This window comes from Pantherophis guttatus, chromosome 5 (assembly GCF_059756535.1).
Source record: "Pantherophis guttatus breed Tessera chromosome 5, ASM5975653v1, whole genome shotgun sequence".
NCBI lineage: Eukaryota > Metazoa > Chordata > Lepidosauria > Squamata > Colubridae > Pantherophis > Pantherophis guttatus.
In genome coordinates, this window is record NC_142067.1 from 47342318 (window position 1) to 47356782 (window position 14465).

Genomic DNA, 14465 nt, shown 5'->3' on the forward strand with positions numbered 1-14465 from the left:
GCTATAACATAGAAATGTTTTATAAAATTAAACTTCACATCATTTATAGCAAGGAAAAAATAAAATATTGAATCCCAGGATCAGTAGATTTGATAGCAATACACAAATGTTGTTAGGGAACAGAAATATAGGTGATATCTCAACACTGGAAGAAACATTAGCATAAAACAATGCAATTGAAATATTTTGATTATAATAAAGTGAACTATTTTTGTCCTAAATGGAAAAATATTTCCATCACTTCTCCAAACCTGTTTTCCCTTAAGAAGGTAACTCTAAATTCTTGACTTTTTGTAATTTCAGGTACATTTATACATCATATTGGGTGTGACCAATGGTGGGATTCAAATAATTTAACAACTGGCTCTGCCCTAATGACCGGCTGGGTGGGTGTGGCTAAGTGGTCATGTGGCTGGGTGGGCATGGCCAACTCAATGTCACTCACCCTGCCCCTCCCCGCTCAGCCACTCCTCACTGCTGGAGACCACTCTGTTGGGGACGACAGCTAGCTCTGGCTGGGCTATAGCCACAGTCAGGATGATATGCAGCCAATCTAACTTTGCACCTCTATTCGGGGATTAGGTTAAGCTCAAAATAAATTGGGAAGCCAGCCATTTTGGCGTAGAGGCTGTACCTCCCCCCCCTATCCGGCCACTTTGGGGACAACGCATTAGCAGGTCTGTATCCCATATGATCTTCCCCCCACCTTTTGTGCAAAGAAATGAAAACTGATTTTGAGCACTGGGACACCGCCAAGCTCTCTTGGGTATGGTTCCCCCAGATGTTGTAATGCAGGTAGAATGCGGACACAGAGGAGGAAGCAGATTTTGGCTGCTTCCAACTGCAGAAAAGGAGACTGGCTGCTCTGCTCTCTTCTCCACCCCTTCCATCTGCCCAATAAACTGGGGATTGGTGAGAGAGATCTTCCCAGGCCGCCCCCCTCTCATTACCAACTTGCCTCCATGGCCTGGTTTCACTGCCATGCCCTGCTCTGGCTGCTTCCCCTTGGCTAATGCCCAGTGAGGAAGAAGTTGCTCTGCTACAAACCGGCAGAGATGCGTGGTGAGGGGTGTGTCCTGTATAAAAATTGTGGTCCCTTTACTCTACCTTAGGCCAAGGGGATGTTCCAAGAGCAGGTTGCCATTGGCATTACCTTCATGGCAGCTGTGGTGCGAGCCCCACAGGCTGGAAAGTAATGCAGGCATCCTTGGGGGGAATGGCAAGGCTTGACTGCCTTTCAGACCCAGTTCTCAGCTTCTGAGGGTCTCTGGACGGCTGCCACCCATTCGCCCTTCCCTGTGCCTCAGGTCCTGCATCCAGCCCATGACGGGGGGACACACCTGGTCGGCAGGTGGGCAAGCAGGCAGCCCTTGGGGGAGAACGCCACACTGGGGTCAAGTCTGCTGCAGTGCAGCAAGGTGCAAGCATGCAGTCCTGGGACATCCACCTGCCCGCTAGCCAGGAGTGGCGCTGCCAGGTGCTAGCTCTGTTAGGGCAGGCTGCTCAGGCTGGCGGAAGCATATGGAAACTCTGGTGCACCTTAAGGCCTTCAGGACAGATCAGGTCATCCAAGGCTTTTCTCGCCGGGGAGGGCTGTGTGCCCAGACCACGTGCTTTCTTTTGGGCCTTGCGGAAGCCAAGAGCCTGTCCCAAAAGGCAGTTGAGCCTCAACTTACTTTCCAGCCTGCAGGGCTTGCACTGTGGCTGCGTACGAAGGTAATATCAATCGCGACCTGTGCACCATGGTGTAACAATTTTTGAACCAGGGTACTTCAGAATGCATCCAAAATCCGGGACTCATGACTCCTGAAAGAATGAAATTTGGAAAAGTTGTGACTGCTTCAGCTGCTGGGCTGCTGCTAAGATCATGTGATCCTTGATTTAAACATCTGTGACAGTGTCCCAGCCAGTATTTCAATCCCTCATTCTCTCTCTCATTCAGCAACAGCATCTACCAACAAAAAAAGTAAGGGGAAGGGGAAGAGAAAGGGAAAGGGGAGGGAAGGGGAAGAGAGGTGGATGGGGAGGAAAGGTGGCAGGCTGGAAGGAAGGAAGGAAGGAAGGAGGGAGGGAGGGAGGGAGGGAGGGAGGGAGGAAGGAAGGAAGGAAGGAAGGAAGGAAGGAAGGAAGGAAGGAAGGAAGGAAGGAAGGAAGGAAGGAAGGAAGGAAGGAAGGATCCTTGCCACTTCCCAAAGACACTCAGTTGGGAAATCAGTAGGAAGTTGGAAGCACTTGCACTACCATTGGTTTTTTTTTTATCAAATTATGGTCATTATGTTTCTCTATTTAGATAAGGAAATGTCTCTGAAACAATGACCCAACGGACTAGGGTTCTCTAGTTCCAATTACAAAACCAGATCTCATTTATTCTTTTTTCTAACTACTGAAGGAAAAGACATTAGTCATTTCATTTCAACACCTATGGGTTGCTACAGCTGCATCATGTCTTCTCCTATCAAATGTCCTTTATAAAATGCTTTAATATGCTTTAGAAACCATGTATACAATTCTGTTAATTGTACTTTCATAGTACAATAGTTACCGTATTTTTCGGAGTATAAGACGCACCTATTTACCCCCCAAAAGGGGGTGAAAATTTAAGTGCATCTTATACACCGAATGTATCCCTGCCCACCCACTGGCCCCCACCCTTTGGCCTGTACCTTGCAGCAGTTACCTTCTTGCAAGCAAACAGCAAGAAAAAACAGTTCTTTTCAGCTTCAGCATAGACTAATTAGCACAAGTTGATTAGATCGGCCTCCCGACTCTCAGCTGATTTGCTCTCAGCTGTTTTGTGCAGGCTTTGCTGCTTGCTGCAAAGAGATAAATTGCTGGAGCAGATTTTTTTTTCCTTGTGCTAATCAAGCTATGCTGAAAACGAAACTGAAAGTAAAGCAGGCTGTTTGCTGTAATGAGGCAAAATTAGGCAGAGGCAGAGGGAGATTTCATTTCTTCTTTTTCCTCACCAAAAAAGGTACATGCAAACAATGGGAGATTTAGGGCAAAAGAGGAGAGTTCAAGATTTTAGACACAAAAGAAAAAAAGGAAAACGAAAAAGGCAAAAATAAAAATGGGAAGGGAGAAAAAGAAATGAAAGAGGAAAATGTTATACATATTTAGAACTGAAATATGAATAGTAGTAAGAAATAAATGGGAAATCATGATTGTAAAAGTGAAATGAATAATAATTGGAATATTTGTCTTTGTATGTTTGAAATCTAGACAATGATAAGTTTTTTTTTATTTTTTTTAGAAATATGAATAAGTATAAGCTGTAACAATTGAAATACTTTTAATGGTATATGGTGGTGAAAGTAAAAAGGATTAAATTATAGCTTGGATAACAGCTAGAACATTTTTAAATTTAATTAGGGAAATAGTAATGATTGAAATATTTTTAATTATATATTGTGATGAAAGTAGAAATGATTAAGTTGTGATTTGGAGGATTATATGGGCAAAACTATGTGTGTTATTGGGAGAGTTTAAGATGTGAAAATGAGTAACATAAGAGAGGAAAATTATTTGGTTTATTATTATTGGTAAATATAATTAATTGATTTGTAAGCAATTGGATTGCATGGAAATAATTGGAATATTCATGTTTATATTGATTAATATACAAAAAAGATAGTTATATAACTAATTGATTTATATTAAAATGTTGAATTTGTATTAAGGAATTGTAATATTACATAATTAACCAATGTGAGGATGGATATAAAAATAGATGACAATGGGAAGGGGTACAATATAGAATAGAAGGGAAAAATTGAATGTAATTAAGATTAGAGATGAGAATGAATGATAATATTGTTTTTTTAAAAAAAATAGATGAGGAATAAATATGGCAGAAAGGAAATATAGTAATTGTAAATTTAATTGAAACGACTAAACACTGTTTAAATTTGTGAACCAGCCAAATACTCTGTTCAAAGAAAATACATTGTATGTTTGTATGTGTGTTTGTCTAAAAAAACCCCAAACTTTTAAAAAAAACACCAAAAAAGGTAGGTGCGTCTTATACTTGGTGCGTCTTATATTCCGAAAAATGCGGTATTTAAAAAATGTGTGAAATCCTGCAAAATTTATCTTAGACTAGTCCTCAAATCCATAATAATATGAAGTAAGAATTAGAAACAATTGATGATCTAGAAGTTGAATGAGGGGCTAGATTTGGGGTGCACACAGGGAGCAACAATGTTGCTACAAATATAAAAAAAGAGTTATATTTCTGCTCAATTGCAGAAAATTGTTTTTTCCCTTCCCCTCTTCCTTTCCCTGTTTAACCTAGAACTCCTTAGACTATTTAATTTTTTCCCACAGAAACACAATTATGTTCTGTTATGCTCATCCATTTCTGTCTGCAACCAGACAGGGGATTCTGAAAGGGTGGGGTGGGGGTCAGAAAAAGCCAGTTATATGAGTAGAACCCATCCCCTCCTTTTTTGTGCAAGTTGCAAATGTAACTGTCGAGCCTCGCAGCACGCTCGACAATGCTACCACGTGATGACAGCATCAAGGGACATATACATACATGGTGATGGTGGCACTGGGTGCAGGTGGTCGTGTCCAGGGTGAGGGGTGACGGTATCGGGTGCGGTGGGTGTAGGGCCTTTCCTAAACGATGCTATGAGAGTACATTCCAGAACGCGCTGATGAGCCGCTGCGGTGTGAAGAGGGGTGTGGTAATAAACAGGGGCATGGTATTAAAGGAGGTAATGAATTGGCGGGCTATATAAATGCCCATTCCTAGAGAAACGTAGCACCGATTTCGTTCATCTTTACAAATCACAGCGTGTATCTGGAAGCTGACATGAATAAACCAGCGTACTTCAAAGAGCTGCTGCGTTTTGATTAAGTCTTGCCTGGAACAGCTGAGAGGAAATTGGCGCTCCCTCTGGCTTATGGGATGGCGGAGGGGGTGGATACAACTGTCGCAACACCACCCTTGGAGGAGGAAGGACTACCCGAGTCAGGGGAAATCCCAGATGAGGATCAGCCTTCGGTTCGGCCGAAAGAACGTGGTCAAAGCCGCAGCCAGGGCGAGGACGCTAAAGATGCTGGGGCGGTGAGAGGCATGGCCAGCCAAGCAGTATCGGGAGAGTGGTGGCAGAGCCCTGCTTTGGCCGCTCCGATGGGCGCCCTGAAAGACCCATCGCCTCCTTACAGCGAACGGTTTCATCAATGGAGAGAGCGGCGTTGGGTAGAAGATGACGACGGAGAGTGGAGCTATTCAACGAGTTTGGGCCAATCCACCATAGAGGTTCTCCAGGAGCAGTTTGGGGAAGCCAGCTTCCGGGATGCACAGTCATGGCAACCTTGGATGACGGGGACTGAGCCTAGCACCAGCTGGCACACCTCTTCTACGGGACAAGAGACTCGGTTTCGGTTAGCTAGCCCCAAGTTGCGGGTGGGCCCTTCCCTAAGTAATGGTTCCCGACCGCCTGCAACACACTACCCTGCACCTCAACTGGTTGGACCGTCAACTACGGGAATGGCGCCTGGCCCGCTTCGCCCAGCTCCAGGACAGGGTGCAGGTCCCAGAGGCCTGAGTGTATTCGGTCAGGTGCCTTATCCTCCAGGTCCAATTGGGCAACCCGGGGTATGGGGCCCCCAACTGGTATGGGGACCGCCCCCCTTGCAGACTACTTTTGATGGCAACCCTGACCGGGTGCCGCTCACGCTGAGAGTAACCTATGCAGAAAAGAAGGACTTTGACTCAGAGGTGAAATTCACTTACCTTCCCTACCGGTTCGCAAATGTGCGTGTGCCATGCATGCGCAAAGCTTTCTGCACATGCGCAGAGGCTTACAATCATCACAAAAAAATGACATCATGATGTCCACACGGGTGGGCAGAGCCTCCCGCAGTTGCTGCTACTGATTCGCCCGAGCTGGATAGAACCGGCTGAATTTCACCCCTGGTTTGACTGAAGGGTTATGCCCATTATTTGACTGTTTTACCAATCCCTGAATATCTCCAAACCTAAATTTTGTGCTTTGTATTTATTGATTTTCTTTTAACAGAGTCACATGAAACACAGTACAGCAATCCAAACAGGTTTCTATAAAACACAAATAACTGTTGCCAGTTTACCTTTCAAAGCTAAATTTGAATTAATGCCGGAGCCAAATGTTTAAGAAGAAATTCAGGAAAAAAAAAAAGCTTTGATAAAATATCTATCCAACAGTGTTCCTAACTTGACTGAACTGAATTTCAGGTAAAGGAATATAGTCTATAGCAGTTTGGTCTATGGCACTATTTTGGAATTTCTATAGACTTGTATGAATGAGTATTTCATTCAGTTCCAACTATCAGTATAAATACTTTTCAATACATTCTATATAGGATTCTATAAAAGCTGTAGACTATGCATCCTTGAGAAAAAAAATTAATAATAAATTCTAAATATGATAGAAAAGAAAGGAAAGAAGAGTGAATAGCTAAAGATCCAGCAGAATTTACAGGTTGAAAAAAAGGGAAATAATTGATCTAGTGCCACAATATAATCCACACCCCTTTTGCATATGTATCAACTGTATATGTTTGAATAAAATAGGTGGGATGTATAGTGCAATGCTATATTTGTTAACTTGTCTCTTCCTTCCTTCCTGCCTGCTGCCTGCCTGCCTTCCTTCTTTCTGCTTCCTTCCTTCCTTCCTCCCTCCCCCGCTCCTTCCTTCCTTCCTTCCCTCCCTCCCTCCCTCCCTTCTTTCTTTCTCTCTTTCTCTCTCTCTCTCTCTCTCTCTGTCTTTCTGCTTTCTGTTTTTTCCTTTCCTTTCCATTCCATTCCCTTCCTTTCCTTCATTTCATTTTGGCATCACTAGAATATGTCCTTCTCATGCTGTTGCTGAAAAAATAATAATTGTCTACATCTATTCCCATTATTTTTTATAAATATTTTCAGAAATATGCACTGGCATTGGAAGTTTAAACAGAGCAAAGAAACATGAGTATTATAAATTGAATGCTTATTTCTTGACATTTGTTTTTATAAAATGCCCAGGGAATGCTAAATTCTTCTATATTAAAAATTCTACAGACTAAATTAAATTATATCTTTTGTTTTGAGAAATTACCATGCTAAAGAAAGTGAGATGGTGTCAAAATCTGATATGGTATGATTATTTTACAGCAAAGCTACAACTTTACCATTGCTTTTTTTCTAAAAGATATTGCATGTGTCAATCAACATATGCTTTGTTTAACTTTCCCCTGCTTTCATTTTCAATCATATTGCTTTTGTTAATTGGAGTGTGATTGCTTTGTTTAAAAAAAAAGATCAAAGTAAATAAAACTGTTGTGCTATTGCAAACATAGTAAGAGAAGTATTTTTCTGTAATCCTGTCTGTTCACAGGGCTGATCAGCAGACTAAACAAGATACTGCTGAGTTCATATTGTACAGTTGTACCATTCTTACACTGTTTACCTAAGTGATTTGGAGCCAGGTAATTGGATGGAAATATCTCAGATTCACAGATTGTTCTTTGTAAGATATCATCTTTTAGAAGTAAATTTAATTTGTTCTCTGAACAGCAAAACCTTATACATCTCAAAATGCCAAAATCCCTATATATACTCCAAGGGGTTGCAATTCTCAACAGTCACTAGATGGAGCACATTGATAGAGAAGATTAAATACATTGCTGCTATCTGTTGTTCTTCCAATTTTTTGCAACATACAGTAGATCTGATAGTCCTATAAACTCTTGTTCACCAGTATCTTGAATGTTATCCAATGACAGAAAAAGAAAAGGCCAGACATTATTCCCCCACCAGATTTTCAAATTAATGCAATTATACTTTACAATTAATTCAAATGATTGTGAATACATTTTTATGTGAGTGGCACTTCTTGAATACTCCTGATTTTCCATTATAAACATAAATATTAATTTCGGATCTAAGCACTTTCAAAACATTTTAAAAAATTTCTTCTGATATATGTAAGTAATAGATTTGCTGAGCTTTCTGTGACCATTATGAAATACGGTCTCAATCCCAGTTTAGTAGCTAAATTTCTATTACATATTTTCTCATTTATTTTGTATGGAAACACTATTGTAGATTGTCATAATGGCTATGGAAAGGTACAGTTGCAATGATGCTTTGCCATACCATAAGAAAAATGAGTTTCTAAGGTAGAAGACAGCTTAATGGGGCATGATTAGATCAATCATAAGAATATTTTAAAAAGAAATATTTAAAAAAGAAAAAGAAAAACTAGCAGACAATTGCTGAAGGTGGGAAGGCGTGTACAAGAACTGTAGTCTATGGGACCTGAGGCTGCTACTAGACTGGAACACCATTGTGGAGACAGAAGGGTTTAAGACTGCTTGGACTAGAAAATGATGGTTTTGAATTAAAACTGGGAAAACAGCTTGCCAACCAAGAGGAAAAAATGTATTTAAATGAAAAAGTCATTCAACTTCTGCATATCTTACTGTTCATCAGTACAAAAAGAGGAGCTGAGAATAGAATAGAATAGAATAGAATAGAATAGAATAGAGTAGAGTAGAATAGAATAGAATAGAATAGAATAGAATAGAATAGAATAGAATAGAATAGAATAGAATAGAATAGAATAGAATAGAATAGAATAGAATAGAATAGAATAGAATAGAATAGAATTCTTTATTGGCCAAGTGTGATTGGACACACAAGAAATTTGTCTTGGTGCATACGCTCTCAGTGTACATAAAAGAAAAGATACATTTGTCAAGAATCATAAGGTACAATACTTAATGATAGTCATAGGGAACAAATAAGCAATCAAATCATATTAGGAAACAGGCAATATAAATTGTAAGGTTACCAACAACAAGGTTACAATCATACAGTCATAAGTGGGAGGAGATGGGTGATAGGAACAATGAGAATATTAATAGTAATGCAGACTTAGTAACTAGTTTTACAGTATTGAGGGAATTATTTGTTTAGCAGAGTGATGGAATTCGGGGAAAAACTGTTCTTGTATCTAGTTGTCTTGGTGTGCAATGCTCAATGGTGTCGTTTTGAGGGTAGGAGTTGAAACAATTTATGTCCAGGATGCGAGGGGTCTGTAAATATTTTCACAGCCCTCTTTTTGACTTGTGCAGTATACAGGTCCTCAATGGAAGCCAGGTTGGCAGAATTGTTTTTTCTGCAGTTCTAATTATCCTCTGAAGTCTGTGTCTGTCTTGTTGGGTTGCAGAACCAAACCAGACAGTTATAGAGGTGCAGATGACAGACTCAATAATTCCTCTGTAGAACTGTATCAGCAGCTCCTTGGGCAGTTTTGAGCTTTCTGAGTTGGCGCAGAAAGAACATTCTTTGTTGTGCTTTTTTGATAACGTTTTTGATTTTAGGTGTCCATTTTAGATCTTGAGATATGATAGAACCTAGAAATTTGAAGGTCTCTACTGTTGATACTGTGTTGCCTAGTATTGTAAGAGGTGGTAGTATGGGAGGGTTTCTCCTAAAGTCCACCACCATTTCTACGATTTTGAGTGTTTTCAGTTCCAGGTTGTTCTGGTCGCACCACAAGGCTAGTTGCTCAACCTCCCATCTGTATGAGGATTCATGATTGTCTCGAATGAGACCGATCACTGTTGTGTCATCTTCAAACTTCAGTAATTTAAAAGATGGATCGTTTGAGATGCAGTCATTGGTATATAGAGAGAAGTGGAAAGAGCACACAGCCTTGTGGGGCCCCTGTGCTAATTGTACAGGTATCTGATGTGATTCTGCTTAGCTTCACCTGCTGCTTTCTGTCTGTTAGGAAGGAAGACGTCTGAGGACAGAGATCTAAAGTGTACATGAATGTAGGTTATCCTGCATCCTTCTTTTTTTCTTTCCAATTTGAGTTTCAGAAGAGAGCACTATAACACAGAGGCTGTTTGCCTAACAGCATGACTTTTTTCAAAACACTGATATGATTTCATTTGACAACCCACTCCTAAATACAAGTAAACTTTGACTTATGACCACAATTGATCCCAAAATTTATGTTGCTAAACAAGACAGTTGTCAAGTGAGTTTTGCCTCATTTTACAACCTTTCTTATAGTTGTTAAGTGTGACAAATGGGTCATAAGTCCCCTTTTTTCAATGCTTTAGTAACTTTGAATGGGCACTAAAGGAACTGTTGTAAATCGAGGACTACGTGTATATGCTCACTTTGAGTGTTTAGTTTAATCTGGTGACTTCCTTGAGAAAATCACATTTAACATGGAGATGCAAGCATTGCTGACAATCTTGGTTTCTTGGAAAATAATCAGAGGTGAAATTCAGCAGGTTCGGACAGGTTCTGGAGAAACGGTAGCGGAAATTTTGAGTAGTTCGGAGAACTGGCAAATACCACCTCTGGCTGGCCCCAGAGTAGGGTGGGAATGGAGATTTTGCAATATTCTTCCCCCAGGAGTGGGGAGGAAATGGTGATTTTGCAGTATCCTTCTCCTGGACTGGGGTGGAAATGGAGATTTTGCAGTATCCTTCTCCTGCCATCCCCACCAAGCCACGCCCACCAAGCCACACCACACCCACCAAGCCACGCCCACAGAACCAGTAGTATGTACTCTGAACACTACTATGTTATAATTTTCTTAAAGGCAAGAAGTTGATCAACACTCAAGATACAAAAAAATATGATGCCAGTAAGTCTGACATATGGTACAAACTTTCCTTCTGCTAAAACAGAATTCAGAACAGTTGCTTTTCTAGGTTTCCATTCTCTGCTAAGTCTGTCATGCATCTTTTTCAGTGATTCAGTTCAAAACCTTGCCTCCATCTCTGCTGGTGTTATGACATTATCTGTCCCATTCTCTTCCAGACCTCCTCTATTTTTTTGGCTGCACTCTCTTCTTTATGTTTCACTTCTGTTCAGACATGATATCATATTTTCTACTGTCAGATTTATAAAAATTATGCCACAGAAGTGCAGGGTAAGCAACATTTATGACAAAATAACAGTTTTCCTCTCTGCAGTTTTTTATGGAACCTTATCATTACTACTTTCCTTTCACATTCTTCCACAGATTGATAACAGGCGTTTCATGACTGGCACATACAAACATATACAATCATAAAAAGTGAGTTTATTAGAAAGAAGAAATCTGCCCTAGCTTTGTTCTTGATATCTATTGTACAAAGATCATTTTCCTTGTTGTAAGTGGAGGTCAAGAAGCATTCACTTACTATACGTTTGATCCTATTGACCAGTAGAAGTGTTAGAATATGGTAAACAAAAGACCTTTTCTTATTCTTCAGCCTACAATTCCAAGATTCTTAGGTTATCATCCTTACTCTGATTCCTGCAGGAAGAGTGATTTATTCTTTTTCCTTGTTTCCATTGTCACGAAAATGAGTTTAGAATGCAGGTTTTTTTATTATAGCATGTAATTGTTTGAATAAACATATCATTTTTAAGCATCTCTTTCTACATAACGGACATGGTTTTACACAAACATATTTAGTCTGCTATAACCCAATCAGATTATGCTTCTGCTGGTAACATGGATGATTTGGACTCTCACTACACATGTATGATTAGACAAAGAAAGGAGGAGAAGAAATTATATATATTTCTGATATTAGAAATATATAATAAGAATTGCAACAATTTTTAAAAAATGAATAAAAGGGGAAAAGTTAGCTTGTACAGTTGTATCAGAAGTCATTACAACTTGTTGAAGCAAATCCAAATAGATCTGGAAAAGTGGAAGAATCTGCAATTATCTCTGGTAGGAAGAGTAGCAACAATTAAAATGAATATATTGCCAAGATTATTATATCTATTTCAGACAATTCCTCTAAAACTGGAAAAGAAATACGTTGAAGAACTTAATAAAATAATACATATGTGTATTTGGCAAGGGAAAAAAGCAAGAATTGGTTTGAAAATTATGCAAGACATAAGAAGGCTTTAGACTACCAAACTGGGAATTGTACTATCAGGCTGGAGTTTTAACATGGATGAAAGAGTGCATTGTATTGACGAATATAAGATTATTGACTTTGGAAGAACATGATTTACAACTGGGATGGCATTCATTTTTATGGTATGGGAAAAACAAGATACATGGATATTTTCAGAGACACTATATAAGGACTGCATTATTATTGATGTGGGAAAAAATTAAACAACAACATTACTTGAGGTTATCAGTTTGGCTTTCAACAATGGAAGCATTGATTCACCCAAATATTATTAATATGGGAAATACTGTCAAATATAAAGATATTTTAAATGAAGAAGAGGGACTTAAAACGAAAGAAGAAATGAGTAAGCAAGTGATCGATATAATGTGGTATTCACATGTGCAGATTTATTTTATTTTTTATTTTTATTTTATTTTGAATTTGTATACCGCCCTTCTCCCTGAGGACTCAGGGCGGTGAACAGCCAAGTAAAAACATCAAGTACAAATATTAAAATACAGTTAATATATATATATATATATATATATATATATATATATATATATATATATATATATATATATATATATATATATATATATATATATATATATATATAAAAATTTGGCCCCATTAATTAAAAACAATAAACAAAACACTTAAAAACACTTAAAAAATTAGGCCAGCCTGGCTTGCTGGAAAAGGAAGGTTTTAAGGGCACGGCGGAAGGCACTGAGGTCTTGGATTCTCCTTATCTCTGGAGGCAATTGATTCCAGAGGGTAGGTGCCCCCACAGAGAAGGCCCTCCCCCTGGGGGTCACCAGCCTGCACTGTTTGGCTGATGGCACCCCGAGGAGGCCCTCTCTGTGGGAGCGCACGGGTCGATGGGAGGTCGTCGGTGGCAGCAGGCGGTCTCGAAGATAGCTAGGCCCTATGCCATGGAGCGCTTTAAAGGTGATAACCAACACCCGGAAGCGCACCCGGAAGACCACTGGGAGCCAGTGCAGCTCGCGCAGATAAGAGAAAGATGTTAAATTACAGGGCTTTTACAGAGAATTAACAGAATTAGATAAAATCTTAACAAGAACAGAAGAGAAGGTAATAAAGAAACTGTATAATTACCTATTGGGTATAAAATTAGAAGAGGAACAAGTAAAAGAGACAATGGGCGAAAAGCATGGGTGAAAAACTTTGGTTATAAGATAGAATTAGATAAATGGCAGAAATTGTGGGATAGTAATTATAAATTAACAATGTCAACTGCATATAAAGAGAATTTGTATAAGATGTTTTACAGATGGCATTTACCACCAGTGAGATTGGCAAAGATGTATAAAGATAAATCAACTAAATGTTGGAGGTGTCACCAACTATCTGGATCGTACTATCATGTGGTGGACATGTGAAGAAGCAAAGAAGTATTGGACAAAAATTAAGATATGGTTGGAAGAGATGAAACAACAACATACTGAGTTGAAGCCATAAATATTTCTGTTAGGACTTTTACCTAAAACTTATAATAAAGAGAATGTATATGTAATTATTCATGTATTAACTGCAGCTAGAATTGTATTAACATTGGAAAAGTAGATAGATTCCCATTGAAGAGAAGGTGATAAGGAAAATATTAGATGTGCAGAAATGAACAGTTTAACGTTAGCAATTAAGGAGAAAGAGCAAACTGAATATTATGTGATATGGGAAGTATTTTATCAATGATTGGAGAATAAAAATGGAGTTTGGAAATGAAGAAGACTAAAATAGAAAATATATTAAGGTAGAAATGAAAATAAGATGAAAATTGTTAGTATGTGTATGAAGAGAATAATGATATTTGATATTAATATAGTATTATTACTAAAAGATACTAAGAAGAAAATGGAGAGTTTTACAATATTTAAATGTTTAATATATTATAATATTAATGTTAACGTGAATGTGAAAGATGTGACAAATGAGGAACGATGTAGCACAGAGATGTTTGTACCCAGATGACACACTGCATAAGGAAAAAATGGAGTGTTTTATCTTTGTATTAAAAAAATAAAAAACTTTTTACAAAAGAATTCATTAGAACTTTGCTGGCATATATCAAATAAATCTGTTTTTATTTACCATATTGGCTAAACTTTTAAATGGACTTTTATCTACAAATTCGAATCTCTTCTACAAAGCAGCATACAATTAATTTTCTTTGAAATAAAATACATTTGTGGCATGTAATGATTTAAGATTGAAAGCATTTATAACAAACTTTTAAGAATATAAGAAATATCACAGCATTTTTTGTTTCTCCATCTTTCTTCATCAGTCTTTGTTGAACTTCTGAATTCAGGCAGACATATCTAGAATAAATGAGTTTTATTTTTTAACCAGGTGTTTTAAATTGTAAAATTCAAATGTCTAGTACGCAGTTTGGTCACAGACAATGCTGCAAATGTATCCAAGATGAGAAGAAATTTAGAAGAGCAGGAAGGGAATACAAAGCTAATAACATATGGTTGCAGTGCTCATTTGCTGCACCTCTTAGCCAAAGACTTAAGTGTTCCAGAAATAAAGACTAA

At 38.6% G+C, this 14465-nt stretch overlaps 1 protein-coding gene across 6 annotated transcripts in view; it reads right to left on the minus strand.

Annotated features, from left to right (window-relative positions):
- The window catches only part of LOC148113350 (uncharacterized), a 79611-nt gene that overhangs the window by 17870 nt on the left and 47276 nt on the right, over positions 1 to 14465 (minus strand). For 5 of the 6 annotated variants that reach the window (XR_015734459.1, XM_087895043.1, XM_087895042.1 and 2 more), the window contains one exon: positions 1677 to 1806. The exons of the other annotated variant lie outside the window; for it this stretch is intronic. Coding sequence is in view for 4 of the 5 variants with exons in the window: in XM_087895043.1 (XP_087751169.1) it covers positions 1677 to 1806 (130 nt within the window). In the remaining variant the exon portion in view is untranslated. The remainder of the gene's footprint in view (positions 1 to 1676; positions 1807 to 14465) is intronic. 6 annotated transcript variants of the gene reach the window in all.